Genomic DNA, 19,024 nt, shown 5'->3' with positions numbered 1-19,024 from the left:
TGGAGCAATACACACACACACACACACACACACACACACACACACACACACACACACACACACACACACATTCACCTATAAAATCATAAATCATAGAGACCTGTGGCGACCAGTTAAAGGCTCTATTAAGGGAAATACCCAGCTGTCATCACTGACCACATGCACAAGTGTAAATAGAGATAAAAGGAAGTCGATTGAATTTCTTCAGTGTCCCTTTGTGTGAATGAAGAGGAGCCAAAACAATTAGCCAATATACAAATTAAAAAAAACACACAACCCACACTGGCATCTCAAAGGAACTTTGTGTAACTTTTGTGTGGGAAGTGAAGTTTCCAGAAGGAGAGAGGACAGTGGAGGACGATCTACAATAAAAAAAAACTATGATCACCAGTGATGGGAATAACAGCGTTAACAAGTAGAACAAGTAATCAGAAAAGTTACTGTTTCCACCGTTATAACGCCGTTACCATTACTGACAATAAAATGTGCCATTACTTGACTCAATAAGTCCCATCACAAAATAATACACCAGTTTAAGGGCCGGATTTACTAAAGGTTTGCGTGTATTAAAATGTGTGCAAACGTGATTGCACGCGCAAACACATGTGGAACCTGATCTACCAACCGGACGCACCGAGGATTGCGTCTCTCACATGGGCAAAATAGCACGTGCGATCCATTTAGCGTGTTTGCCTTGATGAATATGTAAATATGGGCGTTTCAGCCAGAACGTGCAGAATACTTGGAGGAGTAGATGCAGATAGATTTATTTAGCGCGTGCAATGTGATTTACCAAACCAGGAAGAGATTGCGGTGGCTGTTTTTGCGTCTTTATTCACCACGTCTGAAAACCATGTACTAACTGATACAACTTTGCCAAAACGTATGCGTTTATTGATTTGATACCTGTCAGAGCCCCGTGATCTTACATCTCTGCATTTCCTCACGTCTGGGTCATTCTGTAATAGTTTTTCAGCCGTGTTAAAAGTCATTTACGCGCCGTTACGCACGGGGCACGTCTGTCCTGCAGTGCGCTCCTCTCCTCTCCTCTCCTCTCCTCTCCTCTCCTCTCACCTGGCTGCTCAGCTCCGTCTCTCGGTCCCGGTCCCGGACTGAGACACGTCACCGCTGCCTTCACCCGTCTTTAATCCCTCTGGTCGGTGGTCAGAGTGTTTAGATCCGTGTGTCCCACCTGAGCTCTCTATTAATCCACTCGATCATGGGCGGCACACACACACACACACACATATTACAGGTGTGTGATTGTCGCTGCAGCTGCTGCCTGTTCGTCACTATATGACGAGTTGGGCCATGTAGCGATTTGTGTTTATTTATCTAAACAGAGCGCGAGAGAGATGAACACACATGCTGTCATTGTATGCATCGGATCAAATGTCATTCTGTCCCTTCGTCCGTCCAGCTCTCTGTCCACTCTCTCCATGGCGGAAACGATTACACGCGCAAAACCCTCATTTACATATTGCGGTTTGCACGTGTTTTCATTTAGCGGGTTACTCTTAGTAGATCACCTGTTTTGCGTGCACTAACCAAACTCGCAATATTATAGCGGGTGCAAACAATATAGCGCCCGCTATCTGGGATCTTAGTAAATCCGGCCCTAAGTGTAGTATATTTTACTAAGTGTAGTATATTTTATACATGTTTTTTTTTTTTTTCAGTCCATCAACTGGTCAGAAAAAAACGTTTTTCTCAACTCACTCAAAAAGTAACACAATAGTTACTTTTCATGGTATTTAATTACTTTTACAATATAGTAACTCAGTTAAGCTACTTTTTTGGGACGATAACAAGTAACTATAACCAATTACTTTTTAAAAGTAACGTGCCCAACATTGATGATCGCACAGTTCATCCTGAGATTACATCAGTTACTGGGTTTCCATCCAAATGTATCGAAGTTAAGAGCGGATTTTGTGAAAATGCGCAAAAAGCAAATGTGAATTTATGCCCGTTTCCATTCATTATGGTTTTGCGATTATTGGAAGAGGAGGAGTGCGCCGTGAGATTACGTCATAAGAGAGCGTGAATGTATCCATGACAACAGTTGACACTCAGCTGACACTCACGTCCACACTCATGAACAATTTACTGGTGAACCTGTCGGCTGCGGCCACAAATAAGGGACACCAAGAACGACAAAATTAGAGATGTGATGCTGCACACTCGTAGCCTTGATGTTAAATATAGGCCTGACTTTACTCAATTTATTGTGTTATCGAACAGACATGGCCAACTTTTCGACCTGGAAGTCTTCATCGGGGCAAAAGAACAAAGCAAAGTGACGGAGGTTAAGTAGATGCGGGTGGCGAGTTGATGCGGTGCTTGTATCCACACAGCCAGGTTGGTTTATGTGACTAGAGGGGACATTTTGGCGCAGGAGGGGGTGGAGCGTGGATGCGAGCCAACCTCCTTCAACCATGCACGGAAAAGGGGAATGATAGGAAAGGTTTTTCTAATTTATTGGGAAACAATGCCCAGGTCAGCAATGCAATGCCAAAAAACATGTAGTTCATTCGTCCCCTTTCAGTCACGTAAACCAACACAGCTGTGGACACACACAGCTCCGGTGACGTGTAAATCCGAAATAAGTGTTTCCATAGCACTTTAGCGATACACATTTATATCGATACGTCTGAAAAACCACCTCATGAGAGCGTAAAAATGTTTTAGCGATACAGTATTTGAGAGGTTTTTCGAAATTAAGGTGTTTCCATTACCAGTTTTTTATTGCAATTTTTAGGTTTTGTGCATTTCTAGGGGTAATGGAAACGCACCTAGTCATATATTCATCCAACAACTGAGATTAAAGGAAACTGACAGTCGATGATTCAGGGTTTAAACAGTGTGAACTCCTGCGTTGACGTTGAAGCGTTAAGATATAAAAGTCAGTGTAGAGTTATTGTGTTTCTTCTGCAATAAATCCGTCACAGGTGAAGAGCAGAGGAGCAGGTGATGACCTCAGTGTGGTGCTGCTGTTTACTCTCTGAACAGCTGATGGTGTTTCCAGTGTTTTATCTGACAACAGTATAATCCCCATCTACCTACAGTCCAGAACCTGTATTCTGTCATAAACTGAGCACACCTTGACTCACAGGAGCGCTGCTCTGAATTCCCATGGATAAGTACCTAAGCATCAGTTCCTTGAAACGCAGCTCGAGGAAGCATCAGCTCTTTCCTTGAAGCAGTGAACGCCTCACCATCTTGACCTCTTTATCTTTATCCCTCCATCCTCTTTCCCTTGGTCTCTGGCCAATATCTTTTTGCTAATTTCAGTGAACTCCACTTCAAAATCAATAGGACGTATTGATCGCCCAGAGGAAGATGCATTGCTCCAATAGGCTGAGTTCACAGAAACACAAACGCACCAGTGTGAATAATGCGGTTAATGATGGCTGAGTTTCAATGAAGCTGCGTCACGTTCATGGATCTGGTGCTGATTAGAAACACGTGATCTGTTTATTACCAGAACTGGAGTCAAACACCGACTGTTTCTCTCCTTATTAAATGTCGGAGAGACAGAAACCAGAGATATTAAGACGTGAAATGTGGAGTTGACTGGACTTTTAGAGCTTATAAGCTGCTTATAAGCAATGAAAACTGTATCTGAAGAACACTGAAATGCTTGTCTATAAAATACTACGTCCATAACAGGAGATTTCAAAAGGTTGTTAAAGAAAAAAAAATATAAAAATGCGTGTTTGTCTTGGTGTTTTGTATCGAGTCAAACCAACTCAGCACGCCGATGCTCTGATTTAAAACCATCTGCATCCGGATCATTTTGATTTTCTACTGCCTGACATGAGGCGTCACAACACATTTAACACACGCCTTGATTTCATTTGGATGTGTGACTGTGCGTTCTGCACTCATGCCAACATCCAACATCCCATAATGGGCAGCAGACAGACATTGTTTGGCACAGGGAAGGCATTTAAAGGGATGATGAGCGACGATGCTACAACAACAGAGTGGGCGTCCAGGAAAAATGAGACGACTCAGAACTGGATAAAAGAAAAGACGGAGAGAGATGTTGATATAATAAAAGGGGGCGGAGCCACTAATGATACTGCAATCAATCAATGCAACAGTTAAGAACAACAAATATTGACGGAAGGTGAGGAAAACAGGTGGATGTCCTCTTCTGCAAATTATCTGAATGTTTCGACCAGTCTACAACCAGCTCTAATGGTGCGTTCAAGTTGTAGTCAGATGTCAGAATTTCCAAACTCTGAGTTTGAATTTTAATCTTGAACGCCTCCTGAAGTCGGACGAATCCCAAGAATCCAAGATGGCTGCTATTTGTGTCAACAGTAGTGAACACCCGTCACATGTCACCAGTCAGACATGTAGGCTACTGTTCATTTTTGATCCCTGGACATTTTCCTTAGGTGTGTGTGTGTGTAAAGTCAGCCTGTAGTATTTTTATCAAAATAGTGTTGCTAACAATGGCTAGCAGTAGCTAGCAGCTAATGGCCCGAGTATTTTGGTGCATGTTACATGTTTTTGTTCTAAATTTGTACGTTTTTTCTGTTGTTGTTATTTTAAATGTTGTAAATGTTGATTTCAATGCAAACCATTTCATTGTGTTATATTAAACTAATAATGAACTCAAAATTGAAATATGTAATGTCCGTCTTGTATTGAAGCCCTGAAATGCAAAATTGTTCCGAAAAAAATTAAATAAGTCAATACAAGACGGACATTACATACGAGCAGCTTGGAGGTATTTGGATGTACGACTTACGACTTCCATGTTTGTTTTGTAACTCAGAGGTGACGTTCCGAGCTCCGAATTCCAGCGTAAACTGAACGCACCATAAGTGTCACCTGTACTACCTGCTCAGGTGAGCACACAGTGACAAATAAAGAAATACACATCAACAAACAAACAAACACATGAATGCATCACCTGAACAAACAGACAATCAGGGGGAAATAAAACACAGTTAGCTTAAACTGACACACACATTCACTAACTTCATATTTTAATTTTCAGCGGTTACATGGACGAAATTGCAATTAGATGCTTTTAATCTCTCATCAGCTGCAAAGAAATATCTAGTTCACTATACAATTAATGAAGATTTTAATAAAGACACCAGACCAAGCCGAGGGATGTGTGTGTCCTCGTCGAAAGCTCATCAATTAGCATGTGCGACGCATACAATATGCCAGCTCATCTCAGCTAATAGCCGCCCCTGTTCTCCATCATGGAGCCTTAATTAGCTTACTGTTATAATTATGAGTTATAGGTCAGACGTGACTGCACATACATCATCTGACCGCCACCTCTGCTCTGCGTCTGTATTGATTGACTGACTGACTGACTGCTGCCTGGTGTTAATGAACAGCCACACTAATGGTTAATAGGCAGGATCATAAACATGGAGCATCGGGTTGAACACACACACACACACACACACACACACACACAGACACACACACTCACACCTGCTGAGAATCACAACACTTGACTGATTCTAACAAGGTCGACGGTTGCGCTGCAGGTGTCGTCCTGTTTCTTTATATGTGCTTCCTGGAAATAAACATTTCTGCAAGATTTTTTTTTATTTTTATTTTTTCTAATAAACCAAGACAGAAACACAAACATCAGCACAGACAAAAATAAGTGCATCTGTTACCTGGCAACAACAGAGCTGCTTTACTGTAAAATAGCCTATCACCCTCACTTTTTGTCATTTCTCCTAATAGTACAAGATTAAAAATGATTTTTTTGATTTCTTAAGACAAATTCGTTTTTTTCCCTTCATTAATCAACCAATAAACAAGCAAAAACTAACATGACATCCATCGTTGATTGGACATATTTATAACTACAGTTCATTAGGTGGAAATGAATAAATTAATTTGTCAACAGTTATTTAACCTATTACATTATTTAAACACATTATTTCAGTAATAGTCTATAAATATTACATCTCCTTTTTTCTGCACTATTTACTGTGTGATTATGTTAATGAGTTACAACAGTGACCTGGTTTTCGATTAACCTGATTTACCAGTTGTTGCTGCATAACAATTATAGAACTGTCATGCAAAATGAGAAGCTGTTACGAAAAGTTACTGAACCACATCAAATATCTCATATTTTAGTATTTTTTTTCTTTTTTTTACAATTTCTCATCAGTAAATCCAGATATTATAAAAATTTATTCTGAACTACCAAAAGTTAAAGGACACTTAATGTTATTTTTAATTGAAGCCTGGTGTACGTATAGTCTTAATTACTAGGGGAACATTTTTAAGTGTTTGTATGAATATATTTTTCTTTGTCATTTGTGCATTTCTTTACATTTTTTATGATATTCTAAACTTTGCTATAGGTGAAGGCTTTATAAGCTCTCTTCCTGCACTGTATGTTATCTATCTATGTGATTTGACCATATTCTTCTTGTGCAAAATAAACCATTGAAACCATCGACCCTGTGGTTGTCTTATTATTTTACATTGTGCAGGTAGTGACATCTAGTGGCGACTCACAGGGATCACACTCTCTCTCTCTGAGTCTCAACACGTCTGCAGCATCGATCAGTTAAAACCTGCTGATGATGACAGACTGAAAAATAAATGAACCACAGTCTCTGAGGTGATGGACTGAACATCCTGATCGACATGTAGGAAGAAGAAAGTGTCGACACACTTTATTCCCTGCTGCTGCTGCTGCTGGTGTTTATATCTGATCATTCAGGGACGAGGGAGTTAAAGGAATAGTTCACCCAAAATTTCAAATTTCACTCATTATCTACTCACCCTCATGTGGACTAAGGGCTGGGAGAAGTTTCAGAGTTTTCCGTGGCTTCTCTGAGTTACAGGGGGTCTCGGCGTAGCAGTGCATGTCCATATAACGGTTGCAAATGGATACCAACTGTCTTCGTAACAAAAAGACACACCAAAAAACATCCAAATACCTCCATGCTGCTCGTATGTAATGTCCGTCTTGTATTGAAGCCCCAAAATGCGAAATTGTCCCGAAAAAAAAAAAAGTCTATTTTTCAAGCTTGTTTGTAGCGGAAGCTTCTCTTCCCGGTTTGTCAGATTTGGACGAACCAGGTCCGTCCTCTTCCCAGTTCGCCCAAATTTGACGAACCGGGAAGAGGAGCTTCGAGAAGCTTCCGATACAAAACAAGCTTGAAATATAGACTATGGTATCCATTTGCAACCGTTATATGGACATGCACTGCTACGCCGAGACCCCCTGTAACTCAGAGAAGCCATGGATAACTCTGAAACTCCCAGCCCTTAGTCGACATGAGGGTGAGTAGATAATGAGTGAAATTTCAATTTCGAGTGAACTATCCCTTTAATAAAAGTTTGTATGTTCATCCTTCACAGATGAGCCTCGTGTGGCAGCTCGGTGGCTCTTTCTGCCTGGTTCCCTGCAGTCGGCTGCTGCTGCTGCCTCATGTGGAGCCCAGTGTACACACCTCTGACTGTGAACAGCAGGCCAATAACAGCAAAGTAGGAGGCGTAGATGAAGAACTGAAAGGAGAAGTGAAGGTGACGTGAAAAGGTGCAGGGTGACGAATACATTAATTAATTCCCTTCATGCATTTCTGCTCTTTAGCCTCTAAGTTAATGTGAATCTATCCACTGTGACTGTGCAGCAGCAGCAGCAGCAGCAGCATCCTACCTGCGAGGTGATGGTGAGCTGCAGAGACTTTGTGTTGATGACGACGGCCGTGAGGACGCTCTGCAGGACGGTGCCCACGAAAGAGTTGACGCCAAACACGAAGGCGTAGCGCTTCCTGCTCAGCACCTTGGCGATCTGAAAACTGACACAAGTTTATTCATCAAAGTGGTGCAAGTGAAGGAGCGACGACGGACAAAACGACAATCAGATACAGGAAACAAACAGGAGAAGAAGGGGGCGTCGTGCAGCTCAGTGGGTTAGGCAGGCGCCCCATATACAGAGGCTATCGTCCTCGCTGCAGTGGCCCTGGCTCGATTCCACCGGTGGCCCTTTGCTGCATGTCATTCCCCCTTTCTCTGTCTCCCAATTTCCTGTTCCTACCCTTTAAAGGCCTGAAAAGCCCCCAAAATATTCAGTTTTTAAAAAAACCCAAAAAAAACAAAGGATAAGAAGCTCAGAGTCCGATCACAACAAGATGAGCCAGAGCCAAATAATAATATCAGCGAGCTAACATGCTACTGTCATAGTAGGATAAGTTACATCTTTGATTTAATGATGGTGCTAATTTAAAAACTAAGGCCGGTTAGGCTTTTTAATCAGGTCCGTAAAATATCAGTACAAAATTGTCCAAAGACCACAAACCTTGATGCACTGGTAACAAAGGGAGACCAACAACAGCACTGCTCCAACTGAAGCTGAATGTAAGTTTTCTTTTACTTTAAGGACATTGGCTTTTACAAAACTGATACAGTCCATCAAATATTAAAGAGGAACTCTCCAGGTCTGGTGTCTCCTCCTCTGTGTCTCTAACCCTCCTCTCCTCCATGTGCATTTGTTTTCAATGAAGCCGGTGAGGAATCAATCCATGGAGCTGTGGATAACGTTAATTATCATCTACCATGTTACCATGTGTATATGTGTGTAGTCTTATCTGTCATCAACAAGAGATTACAGGTTACGGGGTGCGTTACGTTTGTGTGGCGGTGTTGCTATGGAGACGAGAGCTGGGACGGACCGGGTCGGAGGCTCTGATCTTACAAGGTTGGTTTTCAGCCAAGAGACGCTCCATTCTCCCTGGAACTAGTTACAAGTCATTGATTTAACCAGCACTAGGACTCTAAACATGTAGCAGAGTTTAGCTAAAAATCCTACATAGTAGCTCCCCTGCTCCAATCCTCTACCCAGCAGAGACATTTCACAAAAAATGACTCCAAACATTTGAAGTGGGATATGTGGCCTGACAGAGTTTTGTTTCAGATATTTCAGTGGATTGGTGTTGACTGTGACCTTCTGCGGCCCAGAGAGGACAAACAGATGTCGCCGTAATAAAAAATGAAAAAAAGGGAAAAACAACACAAGCTAAAAAAAACAAAACAACCAGACTGATCCCTTTGACTTTTCACTGTTAGCAGGTGGATGAAGCTGATTCATGTCCTGCACTGGGAGCCGATCTTTTCATGATCTGAGTATTGCAAAAAAAAAGAAAGAAAAAAAAAACCCAGCTGGAGGCAAAATTACAAAATACAAAGGCAGAGCAACAATAAAGCTGATCAGTCGTCAACTTTGATTCAGCAACATTAATTACAGTCCACATTTGTTTGAGCTTCATCCAAGAGCCTCAGCAGCCCTGAGTGGCTCAAGAGGAAGGAACATCTGGATTTCTTTAACACACCACCAAACCCCCGGCGGTGCCTGTATAACCTCCTCTTACGTGCAGATGGTGCTGAGCGGCATGTAGAGCGTTTTGAAGAGGCTGTAGCACGTGTAGCTGATCCAGATGCTGTCGGTCAGATCCATCAGGAATAGAGAGGCGGCGATGAGGAGCGTGAAGCCCCCGAGGACCAGCTCCCCCCACACGGACCACTCCAGGGACACGTGGCCCACGGCGACTGTGGCTGCAGCTCCTGCAACGGAAAACACAACAACAATCCAGTTGTTTCTTCTTCTGGCTCCAGTTGTTGCTGCCGCAGCCGCTTCAGCATCTGGACACAGAAAACATTCCTGCTTCTGCCAACAGCAGCTGTGGGAGGGAACTGGCCCGGAGTCGGAGTTGTGGTTCATGGCAGACCACCACAAGTCTCCAACATGAAGAAGACTGTTTCAGGAAGCTGCTGTGGCCAGATCTGGCATCAGATGTTTTAATATTGAGGTTAATTTACCTGAAATATTAACTATTATGTTATGTCATGTCATGTCATGTCATGTCATGTCATGTCATGTCATGTTATGTTATGTTATATTTAGGGCTGTCAGAGTTAACACGTTAATCGCGATGCGATTAAAGCAGAAGTAAGTGATATATTTGTGTTAATATAAGTCTTAAATAGTTATATCTTCCGACAGCAATCACTTACATAGAGTGTTTGGACTGAAACACGGGTCTGTCAGTCCCTCTGCTCTGCTCTGAGCCGAAGAGAAAACATTTATCGTATCCTACAGTTTTTATCCAATGAGGAGAGAGAACGGCATGCAGGGCTGTGTGTGCAGCCAAGGAACGCCGTGAATGTGGCGACGTAGGGACGAGGACTGTTATGGTGCGTTCAAGGAAACTCGTTTTTTTCCGACCGTGAAGTGGTACCAGTTCGATCTGGTACGAGTTCACCGGTCGGAAGTTATGAGTGGCCGTTATAGTGACTTTCACCGGTAAAACAGGTCGGAAAAACACGAGTGGGTTGCCTGAAACGCTACAAAGTCGTAAGTTGTGACTTGAAGCTGTAATTTACGATTTCAAAAGCCTGCCTGGAACGCAGCATTAGCGAAAACGACCGGACCACTTACTTCTGCTTTAATTAAAAAAAAATAACACGTTACATTTTTTTAATCGCTGTTAATCGCGGCCCATTTTGTCCTCTGTCTGCTGGACTGGAGGACTGGAGTGTGGGACCTCCAGTCCAGTAGGTGGTGGTAAGGCACCTTCAAGTTGGTTGCCAGCCCCGAGACGAAGACGACGAATGAGAGCGGATGTTTACAGTCTATGGGATGTACTCTAACGCCTAAATTCCACTGGATGCGGAACGGCTGCAGATCCGCTCCGGTACGGCGGCGGAGCCGTTACGTATTAATTATAACCACCGTGTGAGCGTCCACCGACTCCGGGTCCGCTGCATCGTGGGTCCGGAACGGCACCGGCATCCGGCAGCCCTCGCAAAAGATACGCAGAGCTTCTATTTTTGCCGGACGCCGGAGCACGGCGCATCAATCAGCACAGAGCAGGTCGTGTATGACAGGAAATTGCGGGCAAAATACAAAATAAAACACCCAGTTAATTTTCAAAATAAAATACACCATGTTTACAGCGGAGCATATTTCCTGCTTTACACCTTGAAAACGTTGTAATGGGCAGCGACCGGCCTGAAGTCAGCAGCTCGGAGGTTTTCAGACATCATTTCACCCCGTACACCATGGACAAGGAAATAGTGATTGTAAAATCAAGTCAGGTCAGCACCAAGTTGTTTCTCTACTACTCCTCTGGATTAAATTAATTGTTTTTGATTTTGTGGTTCACTTTATGGAAACTACAACCCGCTTTATCGCGAGATCACGTGTTCCCACTGTGCGGCGGAGCCGCAACAATCAACATCACGGACGGAACCAATCAATTACCAGACATTTCAGACGACCCCATTTGAATTTCAGGCGACCCCAAGGTTGAAAAACACTGACCTATTGTATAATAAAACATATTATTGAAACATAATTTCCCTCATACTACATGATAATAGATAATATTGTCCAATTTGACCCAGAAGATCCAAACCACCACTTTTCAAACCCTCACGTTGAACTAGTCCACATGTTTCACAGAGCAGAGTGATGGTACGATGCACTAACACAACAACACAACAACCAGCTGACAACAGAAGAAGAATCCCTCACACTCAACAGCACATGAGTCAAACTGCTTCAGCTCCCCTGCAGCTTCTCTCCGGGCACCGAACCGTCACAATCTGTAAAAAAAATGTGACGTTTACTGACACAAACATCTGTGTTTCTGTGTGTGCATCCGACACAACACAACTAGAACTGTATACAGATTCATTTGTGACATTTTGTTCCTCCTCCGTCACGCTGATATATTCAGAAGCTTCTCCTTCTACTTCTTCACTGTCTCGTCTCTCCAAAGGTCACTCTCCTGACAGATGTTCATCAGTGACACATGAAGCTCTGATCATTTTCACTTTCTTCTCTCATTAGTTTGAAGGTTGTTGTTGTTCCTCCGTTCGGCCACAGGGTGGCAGCAGACTGCAGCTCTGTTACGTCTCCGTGTGTCTTCTCTTCTCCACATGAAGCCGTTGCAGACCTTTGTCCCAGTGGGTGGACTGATGCATTGATTATTCCGGGACCTTTCGCCCTCTCTTCTCTCTATCCTGTCACTTCACTTCACTTCAACTTCCCCGGCTGCATATTTATTCATCACATCTTCCATAACTACCTCTCTGCCTTGTCAAATCTCTTATTTTACGTCGTTGTAATTGCTAAAAGGTTGAATAAAAACCTGAGTCACATCCAGCGAGGCAAGCGTAAATAAGGATCGCCTTTTAAACCCCCGGGAGACGCTCAGGCTCGGGATAATTGCTTCACTCTTTTAAATGTGTACATTTCCTTTGATTCCTGATCCATTCACGGTCAATCAGCGCTAACGGTCCGGCATAAACATCACCCGGGCCGCCCTGCGTGTGTTTAAGATGTACTTAATCAGTCCCCCGGCTCTGATTAGCAGAGGAGGGGGGTCAAACGGAGAACGGCTGAATAATTAGACCAGTTTCCACCGTGGTGTCAATTGGAGGCTTAGCGAGGTCAGCAGGAGGCGGCTGTACAACTTCATAGAGAGGGATCAATAACGCAGCCGAGCTCCACGGTCCGTCCATGTTAAACACCGCTGGCTGCATGGCTCTGGCGCTGGTGGTGAAGTGAAGTCTCTGTTTAATTGGATAACTGGATTATACCGTTTAATTCATGTTGCATCTGACAGAGATACGACTTGACGTCGGCTTCAAACGCCACTCCAGATAAAAAAAAGTCGGAGGAAGAAGATGAGACGAGAGACAACGTCCTTCAACCTGAGTTAAAACACTTCTGACTTTGTGGACCACGACCTTACAAGACTTGTCTTCAGTCAATAGTTGGTTGATTTTTGGACAATTTTGAAAAACTTCAGTGTCCAATGTGAGTGGGTGAGTAAATTTTATCTCATAGAGGTTCAGGTTTGTGAAGGTAAAACACAATAACACAGAGATACAACACCAAAAAATACAAGCAGTAGGCTCTGGTTGGTCGACCTCAGTGACCTACTAGTGTAAATATAAAGCATTCAGACAAATACACAGGAACCGGACCATGGACCACTGACAGCTCTACAAGAAATAACACGATCCACTGCAAAAACTCAAACTCTTACCAAGAATATTTATCTTATTTCTAGTCAAAATGTAATTTCCAGTCAAAACAAATCTCATTCTACTTAAAATAAGACTCATCACATTAAAAAGTAGCTTGTTTTTAGACACTTTGTCCTTCTTTCAAGCAGATTTTCACTTGGAATAAGTAGAAAAATCTGATAGTGGAGCAAGTTTTTCTTTCTTATTACAAGCACAAAAACTTGCTTTCACTGGCAGCTTTTTCTACTTATTTCAAGTAAAAATGTGTTTGAAACAAATGAAATTATCTAAAAACAAGTTAAGTTTTAGGTGATGAGTCTTATTTTAAGTGGAAAGAGTTTAGTTTTGACTAGAAATTAGATATTTTGACAAGAAATAAGACAAATATTCTTGGAAAGATTTTGAGTTTTTGCAGTGTCCTTGTACTGAAACCTGAAGCCAACAGGAAACCAGGACACGGAGTCATGTGACTGTATTTACTGGATCTGGTCTACAGTCTTCTGGACTAACTGGAGCCAGTCGTTCTTGAGACAGGTCAAAAGAGAATTATGAAGAAACAAAGATGTGAATTATAATGTCTAAAGTCCTATTCGCACGGGATTAGTATTATCTGGGGACCTCTGGTAATTTGTAATAATTGCGGAAGATGTCTGTAATTTGTAAAGTAAAAACCATATTTCGCCAAACACAGACGCCTTGTGATAATACTAGTCCCTTGCGAATCTGCATCTCAGTGATTGGGGGGTATTTGTTGTTTTTATTGTGCGCCTTTTTCTACTTCTTTCCCGGTTGAAACATGGAGACTGCAATGGAAATTATGATGAGTGACAATTTTGAGACCATTTTAGGTGCAAATGCAGGAGTCTGGTCTTGGTACTGGAGACCCATTGGAAGAAACAGCAAGCTCAGATAAAATGAGTGAAATTTCGGTAAGGAACATTATTCTATCTTTCAACAGGCTTAATACAAACACCTTGACGGCCCGTTATCCCGACAACGACTGCACACTGTTCTGAAGTCACGTTGCTGCTTTGACATTTTGCCATGACAACTACCACATCCGGGCCTTAATGTCAGTAAATTCAAGTAAAATACAGACTTCACTTATCCTGTGCAAATTCAAAGCAAGAAACACAGACGTGGGGTCCAGACGTCCCAAGGTAATACTAATCCTGTATGAATAGGGCAAAACTCTGAATGTGATATTATAGATCTGAGTTTTGCAGTGTTTTTAAGGTGGAAGAAACATGACTGAGTTGTAGTTTTGCTAAGGTTTCTGACATTCTTACTTTCTATATTATCTTTACACAGTAAAAACAGTGTGGTTAAGGTTAGAGAGACAGACTTCACTGTGTTAATGGTCAAACCGGGTTAGGAAAAGACAACACTGAGTTATGGTAATGCTTTACTTTATTGGGGCCGATCACCGATTAGTGAGTTTAGATAATAACGGAGCAATGTGTCTATTTAAATAACTTGTTTATTTACTATATATATTAAGATTGTCATCACCACAGTATGTGGAGGAGGAGGTAGAGCGGATCAAAGTATGCAAGCAAAGTTTTTGAAATGCGGAGTTCTCCACAATATTAAATGGTAGATCAACCAGCTTCCTTATAATATCTCTTTACCTATGTCACCATCACGGCTATACATCTAAAAGTGTTTTTCTTTAGCATCCGTTTCAGTGTTTTGTGTTTTTCTTATTCCGCTCTCTGTTTCTGGAACTCATCATACTCCTCCTTATCTTCCTTATCCAGGTGTCTGATTTAATTTGTTGTGTTGAAAAACTTTTGTTCAAAAGTTTCCCCACAAGGTTCAGGACTTCAGCGTTGCACAGACTGCAGACGGTTTGTGTTTTATCTGTTTCTTTCACTCTGAAGAAGTTTCACACCGCCGACATGTTTCATTCAATATACTGGAAGCGTTAGACGACAGCTCATGTTTATGATGTCATTGATCGGACATTTCGTGTGATTTAAAAAACAAAAAATCGTCCGATCCGATCTGTGGGAGGCTAGTTGTGGTTAGGGAAAGATCATTAGGACAGTTAATGGACAAACACACACTTAACGTTCTAACTTTCTAACTTCCTAACTTCCTGCAGAGCTACTGGACATGGATTTGTCCAGTTTTGTCCAGACATACTGTATATTCCTTGCAATACTGGACCAAACCTGAATCTGCAAGTGTGTTGAGTTGAAAGAGGAGGAACTATTTCAAAGTGCTGCACTTTAAGTTGTCTGAATCTAAATGGAAATATATTCACCATGCACTTTCATGCCAAATTAAATGGAAAAACAGTGGACATCCCTGACCTGGGAGAGCTAATGTACTGACTGCAGCTCTGGTCAGGACTACATTACCCAGGAGAGACTCAGATAAATGTTTGATGTGTAAATCATTTGTAATTACGCACTTCAGACCGCAGATAAATAAATGGGTCGAGGTGCCCTGTGAGTATTTTCTCCTTGGAAATCAAACTGTACAACACAATGAAGCAGTTTGTTCTGCAGACGTGTTTGGTTTTATTTTAAAACTAACGAGTCTCTAAAAAAAAAAAGAAAAAAAAAGAAAAAAGAAAAATGCTGTTTTCAAGCTCGGGGACACACAGTTATTAATATGCCGAATATGAAAATAGTAAATGATGTTGTGCTTTTCCTCCATATTTTATCACGTTGGTAATCCATATTCATATTTTCTCCCCTATCGGTTCTCACCAGGTTTGTTTCCTCAGGGATGTTTGCTAAGTGTGGAATACGGGGAAAAAATACAACAGGGATCTTTGGGGAAATATCAGACATGGGCTGTACAGCTTGACTGCATGTTGGGCACAAGCATTTACAAGTGAAAGGCATACAGCTGGATGTGGTTTACACAGAGTAATTGCCTTTGGTTTCTGGGGAATACAGGAATGTATCAGTACTATAATCAATAAAGTGCGCTGGCTGGATGGCGGCAGCTGCTGCCATACCCATCTGGGGATGAGAGCAAGGCAATTAAATAGTCTAATTAATGCTGCTCCCATTGTCTGCCATGCTTTAGGGGTTGGGAAATACTGATAGTATAAAGGGATTGTGTTTTCTCTCTGTTTATTTATTCAATTAGTTTTTTGTGGCAGAACGTGTGTAACAGCCATAAGCCGTAATGAAAATGTTTGGACTCGTTTTTTTTTTTTTTTTACAAGAACCTGAACCAATTCTCTTTAAGCCGGATACACAGCAGAATTAATCAGAGGTTTTTAAGGATTTGAATTGTCTGATAGTGCAGCATCAAACTGTCACAGGTGTGAAATGTGGAGGACAGAGGACAGAGGGAGGGGGGGTTGGGTTGATGTGAGAGGAAAAATGGGGCTGATTGAAGAGTTTAGATTTTGATTGAGGTCTATTTTACCAGAAATATGCAGTGTTCACACAGGTGAAAGTTCCTATATCTAATTAATTCTATATCTATATAAAATTATATATTCATGTTTGTACAGTTGAAATGTTTAGACAAGAGTTACTATAAGAGAAACATCTGGAACCAGCCAGTGTATTTCTTTTTACATGTCCTCCAGGCCTGTTATTGGTCAGGTGTAGGTCTGCAGCATATCAGTAAAATGTCCGATGTGCGATGACACTGTTCAACACTGTGATGACGATATGACTTGCGATAAATAAGCAAATACTGTGAATAAAACTTACTCATCTCATATCAGGAAACCTTTTGAAATATGTTTGTTGTGCATGTTGATATGGAGATGATGATGAAAATAAGATTAAAGGGACAACGAGGAGTTTTGGAAAGCGAAGTGTTTTCACATTTACCATGAGCCTCCGCGCGCACGGTGAAATTCTTGGACCAGCCAATAATGTTTTTATTCATCAAGAATGAAAGTCAGAGGTTCAAAGACCATTAATGGCGATTCGGCGGCGTTATTCCCATGACCCGCCGGGCAGCGTCTGCGAAACCGAAAGTAGGAAACGCTGGTCGGCTCGCCCAGCATTTCCACCATTAATTATAATGACAAAATAACGATAGAGACAAAACGATATATTTATTGAAAATGGAGCCATTAACAAGTGCGGGTAGCGTAGATTCATCACATTCACATTACTGTAACGTGAGACTTTTTTATAACCAAATAGAAACTCCTCCTCGTTGTCCCTTTAATCGATCAGCCCTAGTCAGGTGAGTGCCATGTGACCAAAGACACAGGAAGTTGATGTTGTGAAGTGAAGTAAAAGCTGCTGGAAAGTTGATCTGTCTCCATCCAGAAGATCTATAAACCTCTTATCAAACATTTCACAATCTACAGTACCAGTGGGATTTAAGTTGCTATGCAATAATACTGAGTATTGCAAAATTCATGATAATTGTGCTTTGATATGTGACGAATAAATCTTTGTGGTAGCATCACTAATAAATGACATAGGTATTCAGTAATTGTGTGCAGTACAAACAATTTAAATTGTGTATAACTAAACATCGGCGACAGAAACTTGACAGTATTAAACACTATTTCCCTTCAAGACATGATTATATTTCAAATCATGACACCTCACTTGAGATATTACCCGGTACTAGTCAGTTTTCTCTATGGCTCAAATGACAACATGTAAAGTTTGAAGCTATGACAAATGATAAACTATCACCAAACTCTCCAGTTCCTCTCGGCTCTAAACAGCTTTTTAGCAACTTTTAACTCATTATTTGAATTGATGGCCTCCGACTTTCCTGTAGTTTATTCACTCTCACTGGTTTCAGCCGCACTCAGCAAATGTTTCCAGACCCAAACTCACTGCTGTGCTCAGCAAAACCACGAGAGAATGAATATTTGAATTATAATCATCAGTTTGCCAGAAAAAAAAAGTCTCTGGATGACTGAATGAATGATTTTGTCTAACTGTTTGCCAAATTGTTTGTTACATCTGCGTCATAAATATGTCAACGCTGAGCTCAGACAGCATCTCATCACACGACGATATAGGAAATAGTATTTAAAGGAATAGTTCACCAAAAAATGAAATTCAGCATGGGGGTGAGTCATTATTGACTCACCCCCATGCTGATGAATACTCCGGAGTAGTTTTTTATTCCTCAAAGTGCATCTGAAGACCCGGGAGGCCGGTTTGTAGTCCAATGAAATCCTTATATGAGAGTAATAGGGCCCGACACAAAAACGTCCATAAAACTACACAAAAACCATTTAGTATTCCTCCACACTGCTCGTCCACTGCAATCCAAGTGTCCTGAAGGGAGATAGTCCAGAGTTTACTGGAAACAACGTCATTTAGGACATTTTTACAGCCTAGACACTAGGGCTGGGACGATATGCTTTTCTCCCGATTCGATTCTTTTACGTTTTTTGGATGCCTATTTGATTTAAATTGGGATTCTACGATATTGCTGATTTTCTCGATTTTTAGTCTGCATTTTTAACACCAGTGAAACAGTTGAATGATTATGATTGTCTACAGACTATTCCAGGAACCGTATTTCTCCAAAAGATACACATCACATGTAAGTCAGTTTTTAAGATTTATTCAGCAGCAATATGTTTACTCTCTTTTCAAAAGCCTGGACTGCAAGAGGCAAAAATAAAAGAGTATAGAAAAAACAGAAACTTTTCTGACAAAATGAGATATAGGTAAACTGCATTTTAACATTAATATGCACATTATGGAGCCTATAAATTAACATATTCCATTATAAAGTGAACTTAAACCCTTTTCAAAACCTGGACTCTCTGTATGTAAAAAGGGTGAACAAATCAATATTTAAAAAAAAAAAAAAAAAAAATCTAATTTTTTTTTTTTTTTTTTAAATCGTCAAAAACAATATCGCTACGACTACGAACCGGCCTCCCAGGTCTCCAGATGAGATGCACTTTGAGGAATAAAAAACTACTCTTGAGTATTCATCAGCATGATGGTGAGTCAACAATGACTAAATTTCATTTTTTTTGGTGAACTATTCCTGAATTCCTATT

At 41.3% G+C, this 19,024-nt stretch overlaps 1 protein-coding gene across 1 annotated transcript in view; it reads right to left on the bottom strand.

Moving 5' to 3' along the window:
• Positions 1-7,368: 7,368 nt before the first annotated feature.
• Positions 7,369-19,024, bottom strand: part of LOC146989172 (thiamine transporter 1-like) — a 22,085-nt gene continuing 10,429 nt past the window's right edge. The window contains exons 4-6 of the mRNA XM_085775292.1: positions 9,384-9,576; positions 7,673-7,814; positions 7,369-7,521 (exon numbers count right to left, since the gene is read on the bottom strand). Of these exons, the coding sequence (XP_085631418.1) occupies positions 7,369-7,521; positions 7,673-7,814; positions 9,384-9,576 (488 nt within the window). The remainder of the gene's footprint in view (positions 7,522-7,672; positions 7,815-9,383; positions 9,577-19,024) is intronic.

The sequence above is a fragment of the Trachurus japonicus genome, chromosome 4 (assembly GCF_045865225.1).
Source record: "Trachurus japonicus isolate A0001 chromosome 4, Traja_1.0".
NCBI classification, from domain to species: domain Eukaryota; kingdom Metazoa; phylum Chordata; class Actinopteri; order Carangiformes; family Carangidae; genus Trachurus; species Trachurus japonicus.
This window is presented reverse-complemented; position numbering and strand designations above follow the sequence as displayed.